We start from the raw sequence: 25,128 nt of genomic DNA, 5'->3' as shown, positions 1-25,128 counted from the left end.
CTTTTCTTGGCTGTAATCTTAACAGAAGCACATCACCAGGTTAGTAGTCAAACGCAAATTATTTGTGGCACCTAATTTTTTTTTTAAGAACCTAGTATAGGGCTTATATATAGTAGGTGCTCTATATAAACCTGTTGCCATCCAGTCAATTCTGACTCACAGCAATCCCATGTGACAGAGCAAAACTGCCCCATAGGGTTTCCAAAGTTGTAATCTTTATGGAAGCAGATCACCAGGTCTTTCTCCCATGGAGCCACTGGTGGATTTGAACCACCAACCTTCCAGTTAGCAGCTGAGCGCTTTACCACTGCACCACCAGGGCTTCCTGGTGCTTTATATAGCGATTGTTAAATAAACACTTGACTTCACAAAGCCACCCTCCAGTTCCTTCCATCTTTCCTCAAGGCCAGATGTTCCCTAGCAATAGGGTTTATGGGCACTTGCAAAGCCTCAGTCTCCTCTTTAGAGACCAGAACTCTCTGTGATTCCATTTGCTAAGAGGAGGGGGCCATTTGTTATGGATTGAATTGTGTCCCCAAAAAGTTATGTTGAAGTCCTAAACCCTGGTACCTCTGACCGTGACCTTGTTTGGAAACAGGGTCTTTTACGATGTTATCAGTTAACATGAGGTCATACTAGAGTAGGGTCAGCCCTTATCACATAGTGGAATATGACCGATGCCCTTATAAAGAGTGAAGAGACACAGATACACAGGGAAGACTCCACATGAAGATGGATACAGAGATTGGGGTGATGCATCTATGAGCCAAGGAAATCAGGATCACCAGGAACCACCAAAAGCTGGAAGAGAGCTTCCCCTAGAGCTGTCAGAGAGAGCATGGCCCTGCCAATACCTTGATTTCAGATTCCTCGGCCTCCAGAACTATGGGACAACAGCTTCGTATTGTATTAAGCCACCCAACTTTGTGGTACTTTCTTATGACAGCCAAAGGAAACTAATACGCCATTCCTTAGCAGCAAGGCTTAATGTGCTCAGGTTTTCAAATCTAAAACATCACAAGTCAATCCCCAGAGTTATATCAGTCCCCAGCGACTGGTTTGTCAAGGTCTAGCAGGATCTGATGGAGTCCCCTGGTGACCCAAATGGTTCAGAGCTTGGCTACTAACCAAAATGTTGGCAGTTTAAATCCACCCAGAGGTGCCTTAGAAGAAAGACCTGGCAATTTACTTCCAAAAGATCACAAACGGTGAAAACCCTGTGGAGTTCAGTTTTACTCTGACACACATGGGGCCGCCACGAGTTGGAATCAACTCAACAGCGACTTTTTTTTTTTGATTAGTGAGATCTGGTCCCTGGGTGGTGCGAATGGTTTACACTAGACTACTAACTTAAAGGTTGTCAGTTCGAACCCACCCAGCAGCGCTGCAGAAGAAAGCCATGTTGATAGCCAAGAACACCCTGTGGGACAATTCTACCCTGTAACACATGGGGTCACCATGAGTGGGAATCAACTCGACATCAATGGATTTGATACGTTTTGCTTTGGGGATCTGGGGAGGCCCCAGTCCTATCCCTATGCCTTGCTGGTCCCTTCCACCCCTCTTTGGGTGCAAGACTTGTCAGTGTTCCATAAGTCTGACCTGGTGGGTACTGAGACCGTACCCTTCAAGCCAGAGGCCTCAGCCTGGGATGCCACATGTTTTACGAGCACTTTTACTTTGGTGGAACTTACCCAGAACTTGACCAGGAAAAAGGCGTGGGGGGGGCCACGATCATACAGCTCCCGCAGACCGCCTTTTTTCTCGGGGAATTTGTCGTAGATCTGTCGGACGTCCACGCTTTCGAGTGGGGGAGCTCCAGGGCTGGGACAGCGCTGGCTGATGTGTACGAATAGATGCCTCTGGTACTGAGAAGGAGCAGCTTTGAGTGAAGAGTGGAAGGTGGACTGGGCCCCTCCCGTGTCCATCTCCACAGCTCCTCACTAGCCATGCCACACTGTCCACCCAGTCATGTATCCTAGACACTGTTCTCGCTCCCTTCAACCCATTCACCCCCACAGTCCTTCAGTCCTTCCTGCCCAGCTCTTGTTCTGGCCCCTCTTCCTGTCCCACACCCCCAGACCCAGCTCAGGTCTCATCCTATCACACCTAGACCCTTGACTCAGCCTCCTCCCTGCTGCCCAGCTTCCAATCTCTCCTCTCCAGTTCATCACACACGTAGCTCCAGAGCTGACCCTGGTCCTCCCCTACTCACAGCCCTTTCATGGCTCCCCAGTAGCCCCAGAGCAAGGCCCACACTCCTCAGCGTGGCCCAGTATAGAATAGGTGCTCATGAATGTTCATTGTATGGATAATGGATGGATAGATAGATGGATGAATGCTGATGGATGGACTGATGATAGATAAATGGATGGATGGTCCATGCTGGTAGATGGATGGATGATGGATGGATGATGAATGGATAGGCAGAAGGGCAAATGGATGGATGGATGGAAATCCACACAGCCCACATCTAAAGACTCTCCTTCTGTCCCAATCCATATCACTTCTTGTCTGTATCATTGAAACTCTCCCTATCTCCTCTAATGTAAATCCTCCCTCCATCTTTCTAGGCTCACATCCATCCAAATCTGCTTCTTCCTGAAAGCCTACCTTGATCACAATCAGATACAATCTCTCTACCCCACCCTTTTGATGGATCCCCATGACCCTTAGGAGAAAGAAAGTCTGTGTCTCTCAGCTTGGCATGCCAACTCCTCCAGAACCAGCATCTGCCCACCTCTCTCCAGGCTCACCAACTCCCACCATATCTAATTATCTGCTTCCCTAAAAACTCCATGCTATCTCCACCTCTATACATGGAACATCCAGTCTGCACACAGCAAACTGCTATATAAATCTCATAGCCCAACTCAAATATTTTCATCTCAGGGAAGCCCTCACTGACTCCCCAAGTAGAATTATTACTCTGTACAACCACAAAAACTTAAGCTTTCCCTATCCCAGCACATATTCATTATTCAACAGCCATCTATCGAAAGACCTACTGTGTGCAGGCACTTTTCTGGGTCCCAGGGCTATAAGACAAAGTCCCTGACCTCCTGGATCTCACAGTTTACTGGCAAAGACAGAAAACAAACAGATCAGTCTATGGCTAATATAAATGTCAGCAATGATATGTGCTATGGAAATAATAACAAAGCATAGCAAAGGGGTCAAGAATGATGGTAACTGGTGCTTTCCATGAGGTGATCTGGCAAACCATATCTGAAAAGATAACATTTGAGCAAAGACTTGAATGAATACAGGAAGTGCAACATTGGGATGTCTGGGGAAAATGCATTCTAGGCAGTAAGATCAGCAGGTGCAAAGGCCCTGAGGCAGGAGCAGGCCTGGTGTGTTTGAGAAACAGTGAGGAGGCCAGTGTGGCTGGAGCAGAGTAAGCGATGAGGAGAGAGGCAGGAGATGTAGTCAGAGTGAGAACAGGGGCCAGATCATTCAGGGCCTTGAATGGGCAACTGAAAAGACTTTAACTTTTACTCCAAGTGAGATAGGAAGCTTTTGACCTGGTCTAAGTTTTCCCAGGATCACCACATACAGCAATTGGTGTTTATGTGGCTGTGGCAGAGATTGGTCTGTGTTCACAAGCCCTGTTTCCTTTTCACCCAGATAAACTACATTTCCCAGGCTCCTTTGCAGTTAGGTGAGACCACATGGCTAAGTTCTGGCCAATGGGATGAGAGCAGATTTGAGCATTGACACTTCCAAGCCAGACTCATAAAACCTCTTGTGTAATTCTTGACTCTTTCTTTTCCTCCATCTATTGGCCCAAGGCAGAGAATCCAGCAGCAGATTCTGGGAACTAAGTGGTGCAATGGTTAAGCACTCAGCTGCTAACTGGAAGGTTAGCTGTTCAAATCCACCCAGCAGCACTGCAGGAGAAAGATCAGATGATCTCCTTCCATAAAGATTACAGCCTAGAAGATCCAATGGGGCAGTTCTACTCTGTCACCTGGGATTGCTATGAGTCGAAAATCAACTCTACAGCACCTAACAACAGCAACAGGTGGCACAAACGGTTAAGCACATGACTACTAACCAAAAAGTTGGCAGTTCAAACCCACTCAGAGGCACCTTGGAAAAAAGGCCTGGTGATCTGATTCCAAAAGGTCACAGCCTTAAAAACCCTGTGGAGCGCAGTTCCACTCCATACATATGGGGTGGCCATAAGTCAGAACTGACACAACAGCAACTGGTTTGAGAAAGACAGAGCCATAAAATGGAAGAGGTCTGGTTCCCTGAATCACTGTGTGAAAGGTTCCTGCTGAACATCCACACTGAAATGTTACGGAAGAAACAAACTTCTATGGTGTTCAGCCATTGAGAGTTGGAGATTGTTTTTCTAACACTCAAGCAACCCAACTAACATAGCATCTGTTTCCACCCTACCCCAGGAGAAGCCCAAACCCAGAAACAAAATCTGCTTTTCCAGGTTCCCAGTATCCGCTACAGCCTGGCACAGAGTAACGCGTTGCCATCGTGTCAATTCTGACTCATAGCGACCCTACAGGACAGAGTTGAACTGCCCCATAGGGTTTCCAAGGCTGTAATGTTTATGGATTATTCAATTTGTATGCTGAGCAAACAATCCAAGAAGCTGGACCATATGAAGAAGAACGTGGCATCAAGACTGGAGAAAGATTGATTAATATACCACGATATGCAAATGACACAACCTTACTTGCTGAAAGTAAACAGGACTTGAAGCACTTACTGACAAAGGTCAAAAGCTGCAGCCTTCAGTATGGGTTACACCTTAACATAAAGAAAACAAAAATCCTTACAACTGGACCAATAAGCAACATCATGAAAAACAGGAAAAAGACTAAAGTTGTCGAGGATTTCATTTTACTAGGATCCACAATCAGTGGCCATGGAAGCAGCAGTCAAGAAATCAAACAATGCATTGCACTGGGCAAATCTGCTGCAAGAGACTGCTTCAGAGTTTTAAAAAGCAAAGATGTCACTTTAAGGACTAAGGTGCAGCTGACCCAAGCCATGGTGTTTTTCAATCACCTCTTATGCATGCAAAAGCTGGACAATGAATAAGAAAGACTGAAGAATGGATGCATTTGAGTTGTGGCGCTGGCAAAGAATATTGAATATACCATGGACTTCCAGAAGAATGAACAAATCTGTCTTGGATGATGTACAGCCAGACTGCTCCTTAGAAGCAAGGATGGTAAGACTTCGTCTCACATACTTTGGACACATTATCAGGAGGGATCGGTTCCTGGAGAAGGACATCATGCTTGGTAAAGTGGAGGATCAGCAAAAAAGAGGAAGACCCTCAGTGAGATAGATTGACACAGTGGCTGCAACAATGGGCTCAAGCATAACAATGATTGTGAGGATGGCGCAGGACCGGGCAGTGTTTCGTTCTGTTGTACACAGGGTCGCTATGAGTTGGAACTGACTCGACGGCACCTAACAACAACAATCTTTATGGAAGCAGACTACCACATCTTTCTCCTTCAGAGCGGCTGGTGGGTTTGAAAAGCTGACCTTTCAGTTAGCAGCAGAGCACTTAACCACTGCACCACCAGGGCTCCTTGGCACACAGTAGGCACTCAAAAATGTTTGATGAAAGAATAAACGATGTCCTGGGGAGTTTCTCTGACCTTCCAAATCTGTGACCCCATTACCTTCCAGTTGCTTTATGCCAGTAGTTCTCAAAGTATGACCACCAACATCAGCATCATCTCAAAGCTTATTAGAAATGCAAATTCTCAGCCCCACACCAGACCTACTGAATCAGAAACTCTTGCGGTAGAGCCCAGCCACCTGTTTTAAAAGCTCTCCACATTATTCTGATACACACTAAAGTTTGCTTTATGCCCTCCCTCTCTACTACCCTCTTACATTCCAAACCCCCCAGTGACCATCACAAGGTTTGACTCACAGAATCAACAGCATCTGGTGGTTCTACAAAGGCTGAGAACTCCACCAGCTGCAACCGGGCAGTGCCCAGGGCCCGAGTCTGCCAAGCTGGGGGTGACGGGGCAGGTGGGGGCAGGGCCGGGGGTGAGAGGGCTTGTGGGGGCTCGTACCCTAGAGAGAGAGAAGAAAGAATAATCAAATAACTAATATTTATGGAATATATAACACACTGTTCTCTCTTGCCTACCTCCACTTAGAGGCTGAAAAAGCTAAATACTCACTTTCCCAGCCTCCCTTGCAGCTAGAGGTGGCCATGTGACACAGTTCTGAACAATGAGACGTTAGGGGGAATCTGCTGGGGGGCTTCTGGGAAGGAGTTTCTTCCTGAATAAAAAAGACAGAACTTTGGAAGGAGAAAGATTTTGGCCCTGGCCAAGTCCTACTTGGGATGTAATGCCTGGAGTCACAATAGCCATCTTGTGACAATGAGACAGAGGCCAAGAGAATAACAGAGATGCAAGTTCTAATATCGCTGAGCTGCTGAACCAGCACAGGAGCAGGCCACCTCCAGACTTCTTGTTATGTGGGATAACTAAAGCCTTTACTATTTAACCCATTGCCATCAAATTCTTTCTGACTCTGAGTCCTGATGGCACAGTAGTTAAGAGGTCAGCTGTTAACCAAAGAGTCAGCAGTTCGAATCCACCAGTCACTCCTTGGAAACCCTATTGGGCAGTTCCACTCTGTCCTGTGGGGTCACAGTGAGTCAGAACTGACTCGGAGGTAATGGGTTTGGTTTTTTTGGTTTTACTATTTAACGCAGTCTTAATTTGGGAGTTCTGTTACTTGCAGCCAAAAGCATTCTTAATTGATGAATCTGTGGACCCTGAGGGAGAAAGGGAATCCCTCTTTCACTGAAGGAGTGATTGTGAGTTCTCAGGGTCACATAGGCATGGATTGCTGGGAGCCATCTTTGCTGCCAGTTGGGCAGAGCCACCAAAGAAGAAAGAGGGACAAGCAAATCCTGATGCTATGATTTGAGCCCCTGGATCTAGCCATGCCTGAAGCTATCACCCCGGAATATCAGTTACCTATGCCAATAAGTTCTTTTTTTTCCTTTTTAAACTAGCTTGATTTGCATTTGTATCACTTGCAACTGAACAAATTCTGATTAATACACTTGCCCAAGGTCCCATAAGCTAGTGAGGCACAACGTAAACCCACCATGTCTAACTACAGAGGCTACAGTCTTAACCATCAAAACTTCTGCCGTTCAACTTTCCATCCTCCCTCCCAGAGCTGGATCTCAGACTGCGAAGACTGTGTCCCCTGATTAAAGGAAGGTTGAAAAAAAGGCAAGTGGGGTTGAGGAGAGAGAGGAGCAACAAGGGAGGAAGGAAAACAGGCTCTTACCTGGGAGGTCAGTGGATGGAGGAGTCAGAGACAAGGAGAACGACGTCTGCGAGAATGGCTTCACACTGAGGAAGGAAGGGAGTCGGGGGGATCGGTATGGTGGAAACGTGCTGTTTGTGCCAGCTAATGTTTACTGAAAGGAACCCTCGTGGTGCAATGGTTAAGCACTCTGCTGCTAACCAAAATGTTGGCAGTTCGAACCCACCCAGCAGCTCCACAGGAGAAAGACCTGACAATCTGCTCCCATAAAGATTACAGCCTAGAAAACCCTATGAGGCAGTTCTACTGCGTCACGTGGGGTCACTAAGAGTCAAAACTCAACTCAATGGTATCTAACAACAACGTTTACCGACGGACCACAGCAAACTAGACATTGTGCAAAAATACATTACATGCAAGACCTTATCAAATCCTCATAGCCTATAAGGTGGGAGCAACTACTCTTCTTCTCGTTTTGTAGGTGAGAAAACTAAGGCACATGGAGGTCAAGTGATTGACCCAAAGTCACACAGTTGGGGTGTGGTGGAGCCTCAATTCAAAATCTAGGTCAGTCCCAACCACAAAGTATTGTGCTCTTGACTATGACATTTTGGTAGTTCTCAAAAAATGGCAGAGAGATACAACAATTGGTCTCTATTTGCCTGGAGAAAGAGTCAGGAATAGGAGGAGGATATGGAATGTGTGGCTAATTGCCTCCATGAACAACTATGGCATGAGACCAGAACTGGATGGTGCCCGGCTATCATTACTGAACATTTTGATCAAAGATTCTATGGAAGGATCCTGATCAAAAGGGGGAAAATGTAGAACAGAATTTAATATTCTCATAGACTGTAGACTTTCTGGAGCCATGGAGGTGGGATGAACCCCCCAAAACTAATGCCCTGAGATAATCTTTAAACCTTAAACCAAAACAATCCACTGAAATCTTCTTAAAACCAAACAATAGTTTAGCTTAACTAGTAAAAAATGGCTGCCTTAAGCATTATGTTCTTTTAAGAACTATCTATATGGGATCAAATTGACAACAGCAACTCAAAAGATAAGATAGGATCCTTAAGGGCAGTGAGTTTATGTTTATGGGGGAGGACCAGCTCAGAAAAGGAGGGTGAGAATGTCTGCACAACTCAAAGAATATAATCAATGTCACTGAATTGTACGTGTAGAAACTGTTGAATTGGTGTATGTTTTGCTATGTATATTCACAACAACAACAAAATAAAAAAATAAAAAAAGTACTCACTCTGGAACATTCCAGGGAGTCCCAGAGCCCCCTGACCAAAACTGGAAAATCTCAGCAGCCTGGAGAAGAAACAGAGAAGGAGCTGAGTCAGTTTCCCTGTTGGCAACAAGTGCCCCACCCTTCCATCCCCAAGCCCCACGAGCCCCAGTCCAGGGCCACCTGAGGACCAGCGGGACCCAGTTTGGCCTGCAGGGAAGGTGCTGAGATGAGCTGGGCTGAGGACATGGTGGCCATTGTCTGGAAAGCCTTGTCCTTGGAAACCTGGTCCTGTAGGAAAAGTTGGAGGCCCATGTGTAGAAAGAGCAAGGGTGGAACAATGGCAGGGCAAGGCAAGCACAGGAAGATGCAGGGTCAGGGGATCAAGGCAAAGGGTTGGGGGTGAGTCTGAATCCCTCTCACAACAGCCCCCTGCCCCTCCTTGCGTCCTCAGGGAAGGGGCGGTTGTCCTAGGGTAAAGGAGTAACAACAACCAGAGTATGTGGGAGGATGGGCAGGGGGACTTACCACATTTAGGGCCTGCCCGATTGGGCGGGGGAGGGTGCCAAAGGAGGAAAGAAAACATGACTTAGGAAGTGACCCCTGGCCTCCCCCACCTCCCTGCCCTACCAGGTCCACAGCCTCCCACACTGACCTAAGGAATGAGGGCAAGATGGTAGAGGGAGAGGGATGGCTACAGAATAGGAAGTAGAGGAATCCAGGTCAGGAGAAAAAAAGGTTTCTAGGTCCCCTCCAAAAAAGAAGACAGGAAGGAGGGTTTCTAGGTCAAGAAAGGACAGGAAGTGAAGTTTTCCAGATGCCCAGGCAACAGGAAATGAGAGTTTCAGACCCAGAGGGAATAAGCAGAAACATTTCCTAGTACAGACAGGACAGAGGGGGAACACTGGAGGTTCAGGGAAGACCGGAAGTGAAGGTTTTAGATACAGAGAAAGGGAGGGAAGGCTCCCAGGTACAAAAAAGTCCAGGAAATGGTTGTCCCCAAGCCCAAAGGAAGAGGCAGAAGAGACTTCGCACCCAGAGGGGGAGAAAATGAGGGTCCCAGGATAAGTCGTAAGTTGATTCCAACTCATAGTGACCTTATAAGACAGAGTAGAACTGCCCCATTGGGTTTCCTAGGCTGTAATCTTTACTGGAGCAGATTGCCAGGTATTTCTCCCATGGAGCCACTATGTGAATTTGAACCACTAACCTTTCGGTTAGCAGCCAAGCGCTTAACCATTGTGTCACCAGGACTCCTTCTCAGGACAAGAGGTAACAGGATATCCAGAGGATCCAGAAGAAAGGGAAAGGAGGCAGATATCTTGGACAGGAAATGAGGGCTTCTGGGTGCAAAAAGGGCATGGAGGCCACATGGGGACACAAAAAAGGAAAGGTGAGCCAGGGGAAGGCCAACAGGGGAAGCTCAGAGCATGAGAAGAAAAAGAAATGAAGAGTCTGGAAGGGCAAAAGGAAGGAGGGGAGGAAGAGGACAGCAGCCTGCGTAGAGACCTGACACCCCATCCTACTTACCTGTCCTAAGCATACCCAGAATAGGGTCTCTGATGCCTCTTTCTCTGGGCTTCTGCCCCCTCCCCCAAAAGTATCCCTTTCTCCCTGGGCCTCTGTCCCCTCTTTTGGTCTCTGTCCTTTTCTCTCTCTAGGTCTCGGTGTTCCTCTCTCTCGGCCTTTGTCCCCCTCTATCTGGGTCTCTGTCCCCCTCTCTCTGGGACTCTGTAGCCCTCTCCCTCTGGGTCTCTGTGTCCCTGTCTCTGAGTCTGTCCCCCTTTCTCTCTGGGTCTCTGTCCCCCTTTCTCTCGGGGTGTCTCTCCCCCTCTATCTGGGTCTCTGTCCTCTCTCTCTCTGGGTGTCTGTCCCCTACTCTCTGGGTCTCTGTCGCCCTCTCTGTGGGCATCTTTCCCCTCTGGGCCTCTGGCCCCTCTTTCTGGGTCTGCCCACCCCCTAGGTCTGTCCTTCTCTCTCAGGGCCTCAGCCTTGGTCTCTACCTTAAGCTTGGACTGGATTTCCCTCGATTTTCTTCGGGCCAAAACCTGGATGTGACTAGAGACCTGGAGGGGGCGAGGGAGAAATGGATTCAGGCCACAGCCACTTGCCTTTAGGTCCCCACCCTTCCCTCCCTCTAGTAGCCTCACATAGAACACGCTAGCACTCTCAGGAGCGTGCTACTGTCCATATAAGCTACTTTTTCCAGGATCTTGCTAACACTCCTGATCTTCCCCCAGCCTGGCAAACCCAGCCTTTCCCTTTTTCTCCTCCCGTTGTCTCGTTTGCTCTCTCTTGTTCTGACTCTCTCTATGGTTCTAACAAAAGTGCTAGACAAACTATATCTGCTATATAACTATGCCAGTACCAAAACCAGTTGCTGCGAATCAATTCTAACTCATGGCAGACCTATGCGTGCAGAGTAGAATTGGGCTTCGTAGAGTTTTCAATTGCTGATTCTTTGGAAGTAGATGGCCAGGCCTTTCTTCCAAGGTGCCTCTGGGTGAGTACAAACCATCCACCAATTTTTCAGTTTGTAAGCATAGTCTTAACCATTTGCATCACCCAGGGACTCCTATATATACCTATCCTAAAACCCAAACCAAACACATTGCTGTCAAGTCAATCCTGATTCATAGCAACCCTATAGGACAAGGTAGAACTGCCCCCATAGGGTTCCCAAGGAACCAAGAGGTCAGCAGTTTGAATCCTCCAGGCGCTCCTTGGAAACTCTATGGAGCAGTTCTACTCTGTCCTATAGGGTCACTATGAGTCGGAACTGACTCGATGGCAGCAGGTTTGGTTTTTGTTTTTAATCTTTATGGAAGCAGACTGCCACATCTTTCTCCCCCAGAGTTGGTAGTGAGTTTGAACCACCATCCTTTTGGCTAGCAGTTGAGTGCTAAATCACTGTGCCACCAGGGTTCCTTATATCTATGCTAGATAAAGCATATTAATCGACATGCCATAAAAGACAGGCAAAAGTGCATGAGCTCAGATCTTCCTCCAACTTGAACCTGTCCATACTATCACCAGTTGCCGATGAGTCAAATCCAACTAATGGGTTGTGTATCAGAATAGAACTGAGCTCCATGGGGCTTTCAATGGCTGATTTCTTCTGAAGAGGCTCTGAGTGAACTGGAACCTCCAGCCTTTCAGTTAGCAGCAAGGCGGGTTAGCCTTTTGTACCACCCAGGGACTCTCCTTGCCCATACTAGGATGCCACTAAGAAGATAAGCCCTTCCCAGACCGAAATTCACAAGTCAGTCCTGAAACCTGTTTGCGAGTTCGGGTCTTCCCCGTTCTCAGCTTGATATAGCGGGCAATCAGTTCATTCCGACCTGACAAGTAAAAGATGGAACAGAGTTAGACCTTCAGTAGAACTTCCCAATAGAGAGGACACTGGGGAAAAAGAGAGCAGCAAAAGTCCCAGAGGTCTGCAACAAGCTGGGCCACGAGGCTCCTCAGCTTTATGGGAGTGTAGTTAGGAGCACAGGATTTGGAGGCAGACCACCTGGGTTCAAATCCCAGTTCTACCACATACTAGCTCTGTGATGTTAGGCAAATCATTTAATCTTTGCATGCCTCAGTTTCCTTATCTGTGAAAACAGTGACGATAGTCCTATTTCAGAGTCACTGTGAGTATACAATATATTTTTACATGAACGGTGCTTAAAAAAAAGAAGTTGCCACCAAGTTGGCTCATGATGACTCCATGTGTGTCAAAGTAGACTGCTCCATAGGGTTTTATTGGCTGTAATCTGCACGGAAACAGTTAATCCACTGCTGTCGAGTCGATTCCAACTCATAGCGACCCCATAGGGCAGAGTAGAACTGCCCCATAGAGTTTCCAAGGAGCACCTGGTGGATTCGAACTGTCGACCTTTTGGTTAGCAGCCGTAGCTCTTAACCACTATGCTACCAGGGTTTCCAGTGAGCCAGGACTTTTCTTCTGTGGAGCTAGTGGGTGGGTTCAAACTTTTGCCAACCTTTAGGTTAGCAGCCAATCGCAAACCAGTTGCGCCACCCAGGCTCCTATGCCAAGTGCTTAGAGTTCCATTGTTGTTGGGTGCTGTCAAGTCGATTCCAACTCATAACGGCCCCATGGTGACAGGGTAGAATTGCCCTATAGGGTTTTCTCGGCTGCAATCTTTGTGGGAGCAGATCACCAGGTCTTCTCTCCTGTAGAGCTGCTGGTGAGTTTGAACCACCGACCTTTCAGGTAGCAGCTGAGAGCTAACTATTGAATCACCAGGGCTCCTATAAAACCAAGGCCACTGCCATCAAGTCTATTACAACTCATAGCGACCATATAGGACAGAGCAGGACTGCCCCAGAGAGTTTCCAAGGAGCACCTGGTGAATTTGAACTGCCGACCTTTTGGTTAGCAGCCGTAGCTCTTAACCACTACGCCACCAGGGTTTCCGGGCTCCTGTACAGTTCCGTAAGTGTTGGTTATTATTATTATTCATGGGTGGGAGCCAGAGCAGAAGATAGCATGGACTCACCATACATCTTGCCTTCATCGGACAGGATGATCTTCCGCCGGCCGCAGGGTGGGTAGATGGCCAGGGCCTCCTGGAAGCTCTGCTCGATATCTGGGCTCCAGACACCCTCCGCATCTGGGCCTCCATCTCCCCCAGCCCCCTCACTGCCACCAGTGCCCTCCTCACTGCCCTCCTCACTGCCCGTCCAGCCGCTGCCATCGTCCAGGGGGGCCCCAGCCCGGGGTTCTCCCATCTGGGCCTGAAGAAAACAGAGCTCACCATGGTTCCTCCTACCCACCCTGAGGGACCTCAGGGCTGTGAGGGCTGAGGGCTGTACTCTTAAGTCTGGGGAAGGAGGGGGCGAGAGGCCTGAACACCTGGGTCTGAGTGGGAGGCTGGGATCCAGATTCCTGGATCTGAGTTAGGAGGGGACTAGGGGCCCAGACTGCTGGGCTTAAGGGAGGAACGGGCCGGAAGGCCTGGAACACTGGATCCCTGAGAACGGTGTTGGATTTCTGGTGAAGTTGAAGGTGGGCATGTTCTCCTCTGAGTTTCCAGTGGAACCTGGATTGTGATGAAGTCTAGAGCACCCCAGGGTAATGCCTAGGACCCATGAGGGCTGAATTTTCGGGTATGAATTACTGGTTGTAAAGAACTCAGGATTCAGAGCCTAGTTGAGGGGGAGGGGAGGCATGGGCACGACCTTCCCAGTTCCACCCCAAGAACAGGTGCTAAGATTTGAGCAGCAGCTCCTAGAAATGGAGGAGGCAGGGCACAGGCTCTAGCAAGGCTGAGGGGGGACCCAAAGATAGAGGAACAGAGACTCAAAGTGAGAGGGAGAGAGACTCAGAGAGGGGACAGAGACCCAGAGAGAGAGGGGGACAGAGACTCAGACAAAGAGAGGGACAGAGACCCAGAAAGAGGGGGACAGAAACTCAGATAGGGACAGAGACCCAGAAAGAGAGGGACAGAGACCCAGAGAGAGGGGGACACAGACTCAGAGAGAGAGTGGAACAGAGACGCAGAAAGAGAGAGGAACAGAGACCCAGACAGAGAGGAGGATAGAGACCCATGGAGAGATGGACAGAGATCCAGAGAGAGAGGGAGACAGCCCCAGAGAGAAAGGGACAGAGATCCAGAAAGAAGGGGGACAGAGATTCAGGGCAGAAACTCAAGCCGAGGCCAGGGAAGACCCACGGAACCACAGGCTAGGGGGTAGAGGCGCCCTGCCATCAGGAGATATAGAACAAAGGGCCCAGGCGTCCCCTCCCCCAGCTTCCCACAACCCCCATCAGAGGAGGGGCTGGCGGGAAAGGGGCCTCCCCCTCTGGTCCCCTCCCCCTGCGCTGTGGGCTCTGCTCCAACTCGAGTTCCCAGTGATTTTCCGAAGGCCGGGGACAGGGAAAACTTTTTCCAATACAGTCAGATCCCGCCTTCTTATCGGCTCCTGGTCTTCCATGGCTTTCCCAGGACCCCAAAGTCCAGGCCCCAAGCCCCTCCTCCTTAAACCCAGGAGTCCGGACCCCCAGCCCCCTCCACCCTCGGATCCAAGAGCCTGGGCCCCAGCGCCATCCTCCCTCTGACCTAGGAGTCCGGGCCCCGCCCCCTCCTCCCTCAGACCCTAGAGTCAGTGCCCCCAGACTCCTCCTCCTCCCTCAGACCCTAGAGCCTGGGCCCAGGCAGACAAAGACCTCAGGCCAAACCTAGTGGCGCTGCAGGGCTCGGGACCCTCGTAGGCCAAAACCCCAGCCCAGCCCTCCCCCATGTGACCAGACAAAGAGATGGAGGCGCTGGGTGAGAAAGGTCCCCCTAATTTCCCGCCCCAGAGCTCAAACCTCCGAAGACACAGGCTTTATTTCCAGAATACATCACAGTCCCCTTGTGCCACCCCGGAACCCTTCCTTGCGCCCACAGATCACACACGCAAACCCATTCGGTCACAAATACACACGAGGTTCTTCTCACTCCCAACTGACGCAGCCCCAGACGCCCACACACTCCCACGCCCCCGCCAGCGTCCCCAGCCCTCCCCAACACACGGCGCCATCTCCCCAACTCAGACCCATCCACAGACACCCTAACTCCGGCCAAAGTTCAACTCCACACTTCCACGCGGGCCCGCATGCACAAAAGAGGGTGGCCAGCAAGGCAGAGTCCGTCCCACAAACACACACCACAATTCCGAATTCCTAACTTCCCACACCAACTCACACACCCCAAAGCAGGACTCCCGGCTCCCGCAGGCGCCTTCTTACCTCCCGGCCTAGGCTGGGGAGCCGCGGGCGGGGCGCTGCCGGGGAGAAAGTTGCCCGGAGCTTTGTTTGGGAAAAGGGGGAGGGACTGGAGGGGGGGCGGGCCCGGCGTCGGACAGCCGGGAAGGGGGTCCGGCCGTGACAGTTTGGGGCAGGATTTTTGCTTTGGGAGAGGAGAGATGAAGTCTAACTGGGGACTGGTAGGAACTGAAGATTCAGAAGCTTGGGCCCCTGGGAGAAGACCTGGCTGGGGGCCCGGTCTCCTGGGTCTGGGGAAGGAGAGGGCTGGGGGTCTGGACTCCTGAGTCTGAGGGAAGAGGGGGCTTGGGGTCCGGACTCTCGGTTCTGATGAAGGAGGGGACCCAGCCCCTGGACTCCCTTTAGTATGTGTCGCATTTGTGTCTTGGGGTGTGGAAGTGGTGCGAACCGGTAAGAATCGTTCCTGCTCACCTTCAAGTATATTTTTGAGGGTCGGGGTGTGCGAAGGGGCCTTGATCGATTTCTGTACCTACAACCTCACCAGGGTCAACAGGCGTGGGCAAGGCGTTTGGGAATGTATTCGAGGTCCAATGAGGTGCAGACTCCTGAGTTCACCGGCACTAGCAGACTAGTGGTCGCCACTGTCCCGGGGCTGGGAAAGAGCCTCGGTGCTTGAGGGAAGAGGGACTAGGGTCCGGACACCTGGGTCCCTTAAAAGTGAGAGGCTGGAGCTTCGAGCTCCCAGGACTTGAGGGGGCCTGGCAGGGGAGAGAGCTCGAATTCCTGTTTTTTGGAATACGGAGCAGATCAAAAAAAAAAAATCGTTGCTGTCAAGTCGATTACGATTCACAGCGACTGGAAAGCTGAGATTTAAGGTCCCAGAGAGCTCAGGTTCTGGAGGGGGCGGGGCTTTTTAGTGGACGTGAAGAGGGGCTCGCGGTTCAGCGTCCCTACACTGCCCCCTGTTGAGTGCATTGATTGTTTTAAATTCTGGAGAAGAAAAGGACAGGCAGAGACGCTCAGAGACAGAAACAAAACTAAAGAGTGAGCGAACCAGAAATGTTTCTCGAACTCTAGCGTTTCCCCAGAAGAGGGTGCCTAGGAATGGAGCTGAGGACGCTGGGGGCCATACTTTGCAGCAGAGGCGAGGCCCAGGTGAGGGGCTGTGGCTGTAACTCAAGGGGCGGTCATCTGCGATTGGGGCGGGACTCCAGTTGAAGGGCTGGGACCAGAAAATAGAGGCAAGACTGAATCTCCAGGGCGAGGTCTGTCGATAGGGGCGTGGCATGCTGCAAGAGGCGTGGCCAGGGGAAAGAGCTGGGTATTGACTTAGGGGCGTGGTCAACGAAGGATGGGGACGTGGGTATGTTCAATCAGGGCGTCGCTCTGTCCTTATAGGCGTGGCCATCGAATAGAGGCCCCAGCTCCTGGGCGAGGTTAGCATACAGTGGTGTAGTCACCTGCGATCGGGGCAGAACTCCAGCTCGAGAGCTGGGATCGGAGACTGGGTCTCTGGGGCAAAGGTCTGTCAACAGGGCCGTGTTCTGCACATAAAGGCGTGGTCGACCTATAGAGGCGTGGCCAGGGGAAAAGCGTGACGTTAACTTACCGGGCGTGGTTATTGAAGAATGGGGCTTGACTACGTCCTTGGGGCGTGAGGCCCCAGCTCAGGGGCGTGGTCAGATAATAGGGGCGTGGCCAGGGCTCGCGGAGCGTATCCAACGCCCCAGGTTTCCGGCCTGGGCTCGAGGCTAGAACTGTTTGGATTTAACAGTCCGTGGACGGCCGGAGGAGTCCGGGAGGCGGGCGACTTGACTGTGGGCTGGCATAAGGGCGAGGCCTAGAAGACGGGGTGGTGCGTGGGCGAAGGTCTTGGTAGGAGATCTGGGTAGGAGGCAGAGCCCAGAAGGAGGGGACGGAGCCTGGCAAAAGGGAGGTGGGATGGGAGTAGAAGAAACGAGGGTGAAGGGAGGAAATGGGCGTGGCGTGGGACGTGTGGGACGTTGCCGGGACAAGGGACTGTACCCCAACGAGAGGTGGGTCCCGGCATTAAAAGGAGGCCGAGTGAGGCGTCTAGATGGGGGCCTGGCCACCTCGGGGCAGGGCCTTGGTAAGAGGCGGGGCCTCTGACCCCTTACCCTTGCCGCAGCCTCCCCACCCACCCCGAAATGTGGCGCCCGCTGGTCCTACTGCTGCTGCTCCCCTCTGTTCTGGTGCCCCTCTCCACTGCCGCCCCAATCCGCGATGGTGACTCCCAGGAGAGCTCCTCGGGCTTCCTCGGCCTCCAGAGCCTACTCCAAGGCTTCAGCCGGCTTTTCCTGAAAGTGAGCGACGGCAAGGTTGAGGGAAGAAGAGATACAGAGAAGAGGGATGGGGGAATATGGGGATAAAGGGATAGAAGGGGTTCAGGGAGACAGACTGGGAGATGGGTCGGGGCCAGGACAAACTGGAAGAGAGGGAGATGAACAGACAAAAACGACAATGACAGGGACAAGAAAGACACAAGAGGTTGAGAGATGGAGAGAGTGGAACAGGGTCGGAGAGACATTAAGCAAATAACCCAAAAATCCATTGCCGTGGAGTCGGACTCATAGCGACCCTATAGGACAGAGTAGAACTGCCCCATACGGTTTCCAAGGCTGTCATCTTTATGAAAGAAGACTGCCACATCTTTCTCCCGAGGAGCAGCTGGTGAGCTCAAACGGCCAACCTTTCGGATAGCAGCCGAGCACTTAACCACTATACCACCAGTGCTCCTTATGATAGATATAAATATGGAGGGAGGGAGAGAGAAGAACGGGGGGACAGACTGCAGGACAAAAGATGAGACACAGGAATAGGAAGGTAATGAGACAGAGAATAGAGACAGGACAGAGGGACCCGGCTAGTCAGGAACCTGGAACACAGGCAGATAGGGGATGGGGGCAGGAGGTGGACTGGTTAGGCCCTAAGGGGCAGAGCACAGAGAAGGAAGGGGATGTGAGGGACATGGAGCAAGACCTGGAGGGCATCCTGGCAGGGATGCAGATGTACTGGGGAGTCATGAAGTCCCTTCTCCTGCCCCAGGATGACCTGCTTCGGGGCATGGACAGCTTCTTCTCTGCCCCTATGGATTTCCGGGGCCTCCCCAGGAACTACCACCAAGAGGAGAACCAGGAGCGCCGGCTGGGGAACAGCAGCCTCTCCAGCCACCACCAGATCGACAAGGTGCCTATTTTGTGAAGTGCCTCCCGGAGCCTCACCACCATCCCTCATGCTACAACATTCATCAGGAGGGGAGGAGGGCAGGGCAGAGGAGAAAATCGAGTTTGCTCTCACTCTCTCCTCCTGTCCTCACAGATGACCGACAACAATACAGGAGAGGTGCTGATCTCTGAGAAGGTGGTGGCATCGATTGGGCCAGCAGAAGGGAGCTTGGAGGGTGACTGGAAGGTTAGGACATGCTCCCCAAAGTGTCTGTTGTAGTTGTTAGGTGCCATCGAGTTGGTTCCAACTCATATTGACCCTATAGGACAGAGCAGAGCTGCCCCATAGGGTTTCCAAAGAGCAGCTGGTGGATTCAAACTGCTGACATTTTGGTTAGCAGGCAAGCTCTTAACCACTGTGCCACCAGCGCTCCCCAAAGTGTCTAGGCCCCAACATTTTCCTTAGTCTAGGAGGAGAGGGAGCTGACCCTTCCGTCCGCTATGTGTGGGATTTCTTCTGCGTCTCAGCTTTCTCATCTGTCAAGAGGAAAAAAGCAGCTCTTAGAGGTGAGATTTCCAAACTCAGAATACATCCCAACTGTCTTATTGTTGTTGCGTGCCATCGAATAGATTCTGACTCATAGTGACCCTACAGGACAGAATAGAGCTGCCCCGTAGGTTTTCCAAGGCTGTAATCTTTACAGGAGCAAACTGTCACATCTTCCTCTCATGAAATGTCTAGCGGGTTTGAACCGCCGACCTTCCTCTTAGCAACCTAGCTGCTTAACCATTGAACCACCAGGGTTCCTTCCAACTCTCTTAGTAAACCCAAAAAGGTTTTGTGAGCGCCCAAGTATTTTGTAAACCAAGAAGTGCTTTCAATTCAAAAGTGCTTGGTAAGCTTCACCCTTGTAAACCTCAGCGTGTGTTTTTATCTCAAAGTGCTGTGCAAACATCAAGAGTATTTTTTAATCTATCCCAGAGTGCTTGGTAAACGTCACCCTTGTAAACTTCAAACTGTGATTTTTCACCCCAAAGTCTTTGTGTAGCTCCCCTTCGTAAACTTCTAAAAGTCATTCGTCTGATTGTAAAGTGCTTTGCAAATGTCAGAAGTTTTTTTTGTTTTTGTTTTTTACAGTTAAATCGTTTATTAAGGAAGTGATAGGGTACAACTTGGGGTTAGGATCAACGGGCTACAACTCAGGATCAGGATCAGGAAGCATGTAGGCAAAGTCCCCCTTCTTCAGTGCAGAACAGCTCTCTCAGCTTCTCAGTTGTGCAGGCCTCCTCTCAGCCCTCTCAGGACAGGCTCCTCTTGGCCCTGCTGTCTCTCACTGCCAACTCTGCTGCAGGGTTCTTTCTGGGCCTCTCACTGCCTTCAGTATTATAGCCCTTGGCCCGTGTTACAGCTCTTCTAGGAGGTGCCTTGCCTCCTTTCTCTCTCTCTCTGTCTCTGTTTCTTCTCTCTTCCTTCTGCTTCTCTTCCTGTTTCTTTCTCTCTGGCACTGGTTGCATATATATACAGCTCCTTGTCAATTTCAAGGCATGGACCCTCCCAGCAGGGGCCACAAACTGACCAATCCCCTCTTGGTAGGCCACAGACACTTGTCAGAAGTTTTTTTAATCCTAAAAAGTTTAAGAATCCCAAAGTGTTCAGTAATGCCATGTGGTTTCTCTTCAACCCCCCAGGTTTTTATTTTGGAAAATTTCAAATGTACAAAAAATTGGGAGGAAAATAAGACAGTAGCTGTAGTCTCTTTCCCCTAGAGCAGCTTCTCAACCTTGGGACCATTGGTATTTGGGGCCAGATAATTCTTCCTGATGGCACAATGGCTAGACGCTGGGCTGCTAACTGAAAGGTTGGTGATTTGAATCTACCCAGTGGCTCCGTAGGAGAAAGACCTGGCAATCTGCTTCCGTAAAGATTAACCAAATCAAACCATACCCAATGCCATCAAGTCGATTTTGGCTCATAGTCAAAATTGTGACCCTATAAGACAGTAAAACTGCACCATAGGGTTTCCAAGGCCATAATCTTTACTGAAGCAGGCTGCCACATTTTTCTCCCATGGAGCAGCTGGCGGGTTCGAACTACTGACCTGTAGGTTAGCAGCCAAGTGCTTTAACCACTGCGCCAACAGGGCTCCTTCCATAAAGATTACAGCCTAGAAAACCCTATGGGGCAGTTCTACCCTGTCATGGGGTACTATGAGTCGGAATTGACTTGAGGGCACACAGCAACAGTTCTTCCTTTTTAGGGGATGGGGCTGTCCTGTGTGTTGTGGGATATTTGGCAGTATCCCTGGGCATCTACCCAGTAGATGGAAGTAGCACCCCCTTCCTCAGTAGTGACGATCAAAAATGGCTCCAGACTCTGTTTAAGAACCATTGGCCTACTTCATTCCTGGAACTGAAACTAACCCCTGAGGTCACCTTGTAGCTGGCTAACAAATTGGTTCCCAAAATAATGAATATCACCCGTGAGTATTGTGCTTCTTTAAAAAAATCACCAAATGAGACCAACCAGTCAACAATTACTTTCAAACAAAGATGAGACTATAAGGGGGCAGGGAAACTAGATAAATAGAAATGGAACAACCAGAACAGGAAATAATGGGAACATCCACGCATTGTGAAGAATGTAACCAATGTCACTGAACAACACGTGTAGAAATTGTTGAATGGGAGTCTACACTGCTGTGCAAACAAACACAATAGAATATTATTTTTAAAAAATAAAGAACCATTGACCCAGATCCACCACTTGCTAACATTTGGCCACATTTCCTTCATCTGTTTTTACCTTTGTATTCCTGAACTATATGAAAGTAAGCTGGTCCCTCACTTCACCCTTAAATGATTCAGCAGGTATCACCTAAGAACAATCCATTCTCCCACATGATCACAGTAGTGTTTTTTAAATAGGGATTTTTTTGTGTGTGTGATAAAATGTATATAACAGAACACTCGCCACTTTAACCATTTGTAAGTGTACAATTCATTGACATGAATTACGTTCACCACGTTGTGCAACCATCACCATTACCCATTTTCAAATGTGTTTCATCACCTCAAACAGAAACTCACTGCCCCTTAAGCAATAACCAACCCCAAACACAGTTACTCCATTTTTACACCCATGAAATTTAACATTGATGTCAAATTATTGGGGCCCCTGGTGGCGTAGTGGTTAAGTGCTACGGCTGCTAACCAAAAGGTCAACAGTTCGAATCCACCAGGCACTCCTTGGAAACTAGGGGGCAGTTCTACTCTGTCCTTGCTATGAATCGGAGTCAACTCAACAGCAACGGGTTTGGTTTGGTTTTTGGTGGTGCAGTGGTTAAGCATTTGGCTTCTAACCAAAAGGTCGGTAGTTTGAACCCTCCAGCTGCTCCTTGGAAACCCTAGGGAGCAGTTCTACTCCGTCCTATAGGGTCGCTATGAGTCAAATAATCAGAAGTCACTGGGTGATACAAAGGGTTAAGCGCTCAGCTACTAACCAAAAGTTTGGAGATTGAGTCTACCCAGAGGTGCCTTGGAAGAAAGCCCTGGCAATCTTCTTCCGAAAAGTCCCATCCATTGAAAACCGTGTGGAGCATAGTTCTACTCTGACACACATGGGGTTGCCATGAGTCAGAATGACTCCATGGCAACTGGTTATCAAATTTGTGTCTCCCATAAGTCTTCTCAGACTTGTTAAAAAGTAGATTCTGATTCAGTAGTTCTGGCTGTAACTCTAAGGATCTTCCAAGGAGCCCTGGTGGCACAGTGGTTAAGCGCTTGGCTGCCAACCGAAAGGTCGGTGGGAGAAAGATGTGGCAGTCTGTTTCCATAAAAATTGACAGCCTTGGAAACCCTATGGGGCAGTGCTGCTTTGTCCTATAGGGTCACTATGAGTCAGAATCAACTAGATGGCAACTGGTTAAGAAGCTTCTTAAGTCCCTGTGTGGTACAAACAGTTAAGCACTCACTACTGAATGAAAGGTTGGTGATTTGAACCCACCCAGAGGCCCCTAGGAAGACAAGGCTACCAATCTGTTTCTGAAAGGTCACAGCCTTGAAAACCTTATGGAGCACCGTTCTACTCTGCACCCATGAGGGCATCATGAGTTGGAATCGACTCACTGGTAACTGACAAGAAGGAGCTTTCAGGTGATGATGCTGCCGCTGGCCCCCAAACCACACTTTAAGTAGCAAGGATGCAATACGCGTTCAGTCCACATTCAAATTTCCCCCTGACCCCAAACTGTCCTTTAGAGCTGATTTTATTTTTGATCCAGGATTCTAATCAAGGATCACACATTGCATTTGCGGTCACAACTCTTCAGTAAACCCAAGAGCTCTTAATCCCAAAGTGCTTTGTACATTTTAAAATGCTTTCTAAACCTCAGAGTACAATTAATCCTAACGTGTTTGGTAATCCCAAGGGGCATTATAAACCCTAAACTGCTTTGTAGACTTCCCTTTTGAAGCTCCCAAAGCGTGTTTTCAATCCCAAAACATTCCAGGAACCTCAGAGTATTTTTTTTAATACACAATTTTTTAGAACAGTTTTAAACCAAATGAAACCAAACTTGTTGCTGTGGAGTCGGTTCTGACTCATGGTGACCCCGTGTGTTACAGAGTAGAACTGCTCCGTAAGGTTTTCTTGGCTGTGATGTTTACAGAAGCAGATCGCCAGGTCTTTTTTCCACGGAGCCACTTAGTGGGTTCAAACTGCCAACCTTTAGGTTAGTAGTCAAGCACAAACCGTTTGTGCCACCAGGGACCCTTAGGCTTAGAGAAACCTCAGAGTATTTTTCATCCCAATGGGCTTCTAAACCTCAAAGTGGGGCTTTTAACCCTTAAAGGACCCTGTCACTTACAAAGCAAGGACTGAGCACTGTAGGGTTGCCTTTTGCAGTATGACACAGTCTCCTTGTCCCTTGTCTTAGGTACCTAGTGCTATCCCTGGGTAGTGCAGGCAGTTAACACACTTGGCTGCTAACCAAAAGGTTCGCAGTTCGAGTCCACTTAGAGGCACCTCAGAAGAAAGGCTTGCAGTATGCTTCTGAAAAAAATACCCATCAAAAACCTTATGGAGCACAGTTCTACTCTGACACCCATTGTAACCCCATGGAATAACCATGGGTGTCAGAGTAGAATAGAATCAACTCAGCAGCAACTGGTTTTTTGGTTGTAACAGGAAAACACTACAAGTGGGTGGCTTTAAAGAACTAGGATTTATTTCCACAGCTTTGGAGGCTAAAACGGTGGCGGTCAGTAGAACTGCACTCCAAAGGATTTTCAAGGCTGTGACCTTTTGGAAGCAGATCCCCAGGCCTTTTTTCTGAAGCACCTCTGGATGCATTCAAACCACCAACCTTTTGTGCTTAACCAGTTGCACCGCCCAGGGACTCCTACCCATTGCCATCAAGTCAATTTTGACTCATAGCAACTGTACAGGACAGAGTAGAACTGCCCTATAGGCTTTCCAAGGCTGTAGCCTTTATGGAGGAGCCCTGGTGGTGCAGTGGTTAACCAAAAGGTGGGCAGTTTGAATACACCAGCGCTCCTTGGAAAGCTCTGGGACACTTCTACTCTGTCCAATAGGGTTGCTATGAGTCAGAATCGACTCGAGAGCATTAGGTTTGGTTTTGGTAATCTTTATAGAAGCAGACTGCCACATTTTTCTCCCATGGAGCGGCTGGTGGGTTCGAACTGCTGACCTTCCGGTTAGCAGCCCAGTGTTTAATCACTGCACCACCAGGGCTTCTCTCAGGAACTCCCAGGAGTTCGAATTTAGGGCTTTGGGAGGACCGGGCTCTTTCTCTTAGTGGGCTCCAGGGGAAGAGCCTTTTCTCTTTCAGCTTCTGTAGCTCCAGGTGTTTCTTGGCACTCCTCAGCTGCTGGTAGGTGTATCTTCACGTGGCTTCTGTCTTCTGCCTGTGTATGTGACTCTCCCTGCCTGTTTCCCCTTTGTATAAGACACCACTCAGAAGGGCTTAGGTTTAGGACCCATGTGACTCCAAACCCGTTGCCATCGAGTCAATTCTGACTCATAATAGCAACCCTATATGACAGAGTAGAACTGCCCCATAGGGTTTCCAAGGAGCCCCTGATGGATTCAAACTGCTGAGCTTTTGGTTAGCAGCCATAGCTCTTAACCACTACACTGCCAGGTTTTCCCATCTGACTCCAGTGTGGCCTCAATAACATAACAAAAGAAAGGCTGTACTTCCCAAACAAGTCATATTCAGGGGTTAGGACTTCCACATATCTTTTGGGGGGACACAATTCAGTCTGTCACTTTCCTCCTCCCCAGGTGCCCAAGATGGAGGAGAAGGAGGCCCTGGTCCCGGTGCAGAAGGCTGTGGGTGACTTCCACATGGAGCCCCATCCCCGGGTGGCCTTCTGGATCATGAAACTGCCCCGGCGGAGGTCCCACCAGGATACGCAGGAGGGCGGCCACTGGCTCAGCGAGAAGCGGCACCGGCTACAGGCCATCCGGGACGGGCTGCTCGAGGGGACCCACGAAGATCTCCTTGATGAGGTCCCCCAGGGCTCCTTGCGCCCTAGGCTACCCGCCCGCAAGGCCCACTTCCTATACATCCTCAAGCCCTCCCAGCAGCTCTAGAATGGGGACTTGGAGCATGTATCCCCACAGACCCCACCCCCAGCACCATATAGAAATAAAGTTTTTCTTACATCCA

At 49.7% G+C, this 25,128-nt stretch overlaps 2 protein-coding genes across 6 annotated transcripts in view; one reads left to right on the top strand and one right to left on the bottom strand.

The window, feature by feature from the left end:
* Positions 1–16,671, bottom strand: part of TEAD2 (TEA domain transcription factor 2) — a 21,469-nt gene extending 4,798 nt beyond the window's left edge. Inside the window, exons 1-8 of the mRNA XM_064293989.1 lie at positions 13,042–16,671; positions 11,810–11,874; positions 10,537–10,599; positions 8,717–8,824; positions 8,558–8,616; positions 7,315–7,379; positions 5,924–6,072; positions 1,695–1,868 (exon numbers count right to left, since the gene is read on the bottom strand). Coding sequence (XP_064150059.1) covers positions 1,695–1,868; positions 5,924–6,072; positions 7,315–7,379; positions 8,558–8,616; positions 8,717–8,824; positions 10,537–10,599; positions 11,810–11,874; positions 13,042–13,273 — 915 coding nt within the window. The 5' untranslated portion in view covers positions 13,274–16,671. The remainder of the gene's footprint in view (positions 1–1,694; positions 1,869–5,923; positions 6,073–7,314; positions 7,380–8,557; positions 8,617–8,716; positions 8,825–10,536; positions 10,600–11,809; positions 11,875–13,041) is intronic.
* Positions 16,233–25,128, top strand: DKKL1 (dickkopf like acrosomal protein 1). 5 transcript variants are annotated; one of them, XM_023543250.2, is made up of 5 exons: positions 16,715–16,774; positions 17,401–17,575; positions 18,318–18,458; positions 18,591–18,683; positions 24,741–25,128. In XM_023543250.2, exons 2-5 carry the CDS (start codon positions 17,420–17,422, stop codon positions 25,050–25,052), a joined length of 702 nt encoding a protein of 233 aa, XP_023399018.1. In that variant the 5' UTR covers positions 16,715–16,774; positions 17,401–17,419; the 3' UTR covers positions 25,053–25,128. The 5 variants fall into 5 exon arrangements, with proteins under 5 accessions (XP_023399014.2, XP_023399018.1, XP_023399016.1 ...); XM_023543248.2 differs by lacking the exon at positions 16,715–16,774 and adding an exon at positions 16,984–17,106; XM_023543249.2 differs by lacking the exon at positions 16,715–16,774 and adding an exon at positions 16,993–17,126.

This window comes from Loxodonta africana, chromosome 11 (genome assembly GCF_030014295.1).
Source record: "Loxodonta africana isolate mLoxAfr1 chromosome 11, mLoxAfr1.hap2, whole genome shotgun sequence".
NCBI lineage: Eukaryota > Metazoa > Chordata > Mammalia > Proboscidea > Elephantidae > Loxodonta > Loxodonta africana.
This window is presented reverse-complemented; position numbering and strand designations above follow the sequence as displayed.

Excerpts from the sequence above, each read along its gene's own strand:
- DKKL1 (XM_023543250.2), top strand. The coding sequence starts at position 17,420 with ATGTGGCGCCCGCTGGTCCTACTGCTGCTGCTCCCCTCTGTTCTGGTG. Across the intron at positions 18,459-18,590 it reads GCCACCACCAGATCGACAAG|ATGACCGACAACAATACAGG; the intron begins GTGCCTATTTTG and ends CTGTCCTCACAG. Across the intron at positions 18,684-24,740 it reads GCTTGGAGGGTGACTGGAAG|GTGCCCAAGATGGAGGAGAA; the intron begins GTTAGGACATGC and ends CCTCCTCCCCAG.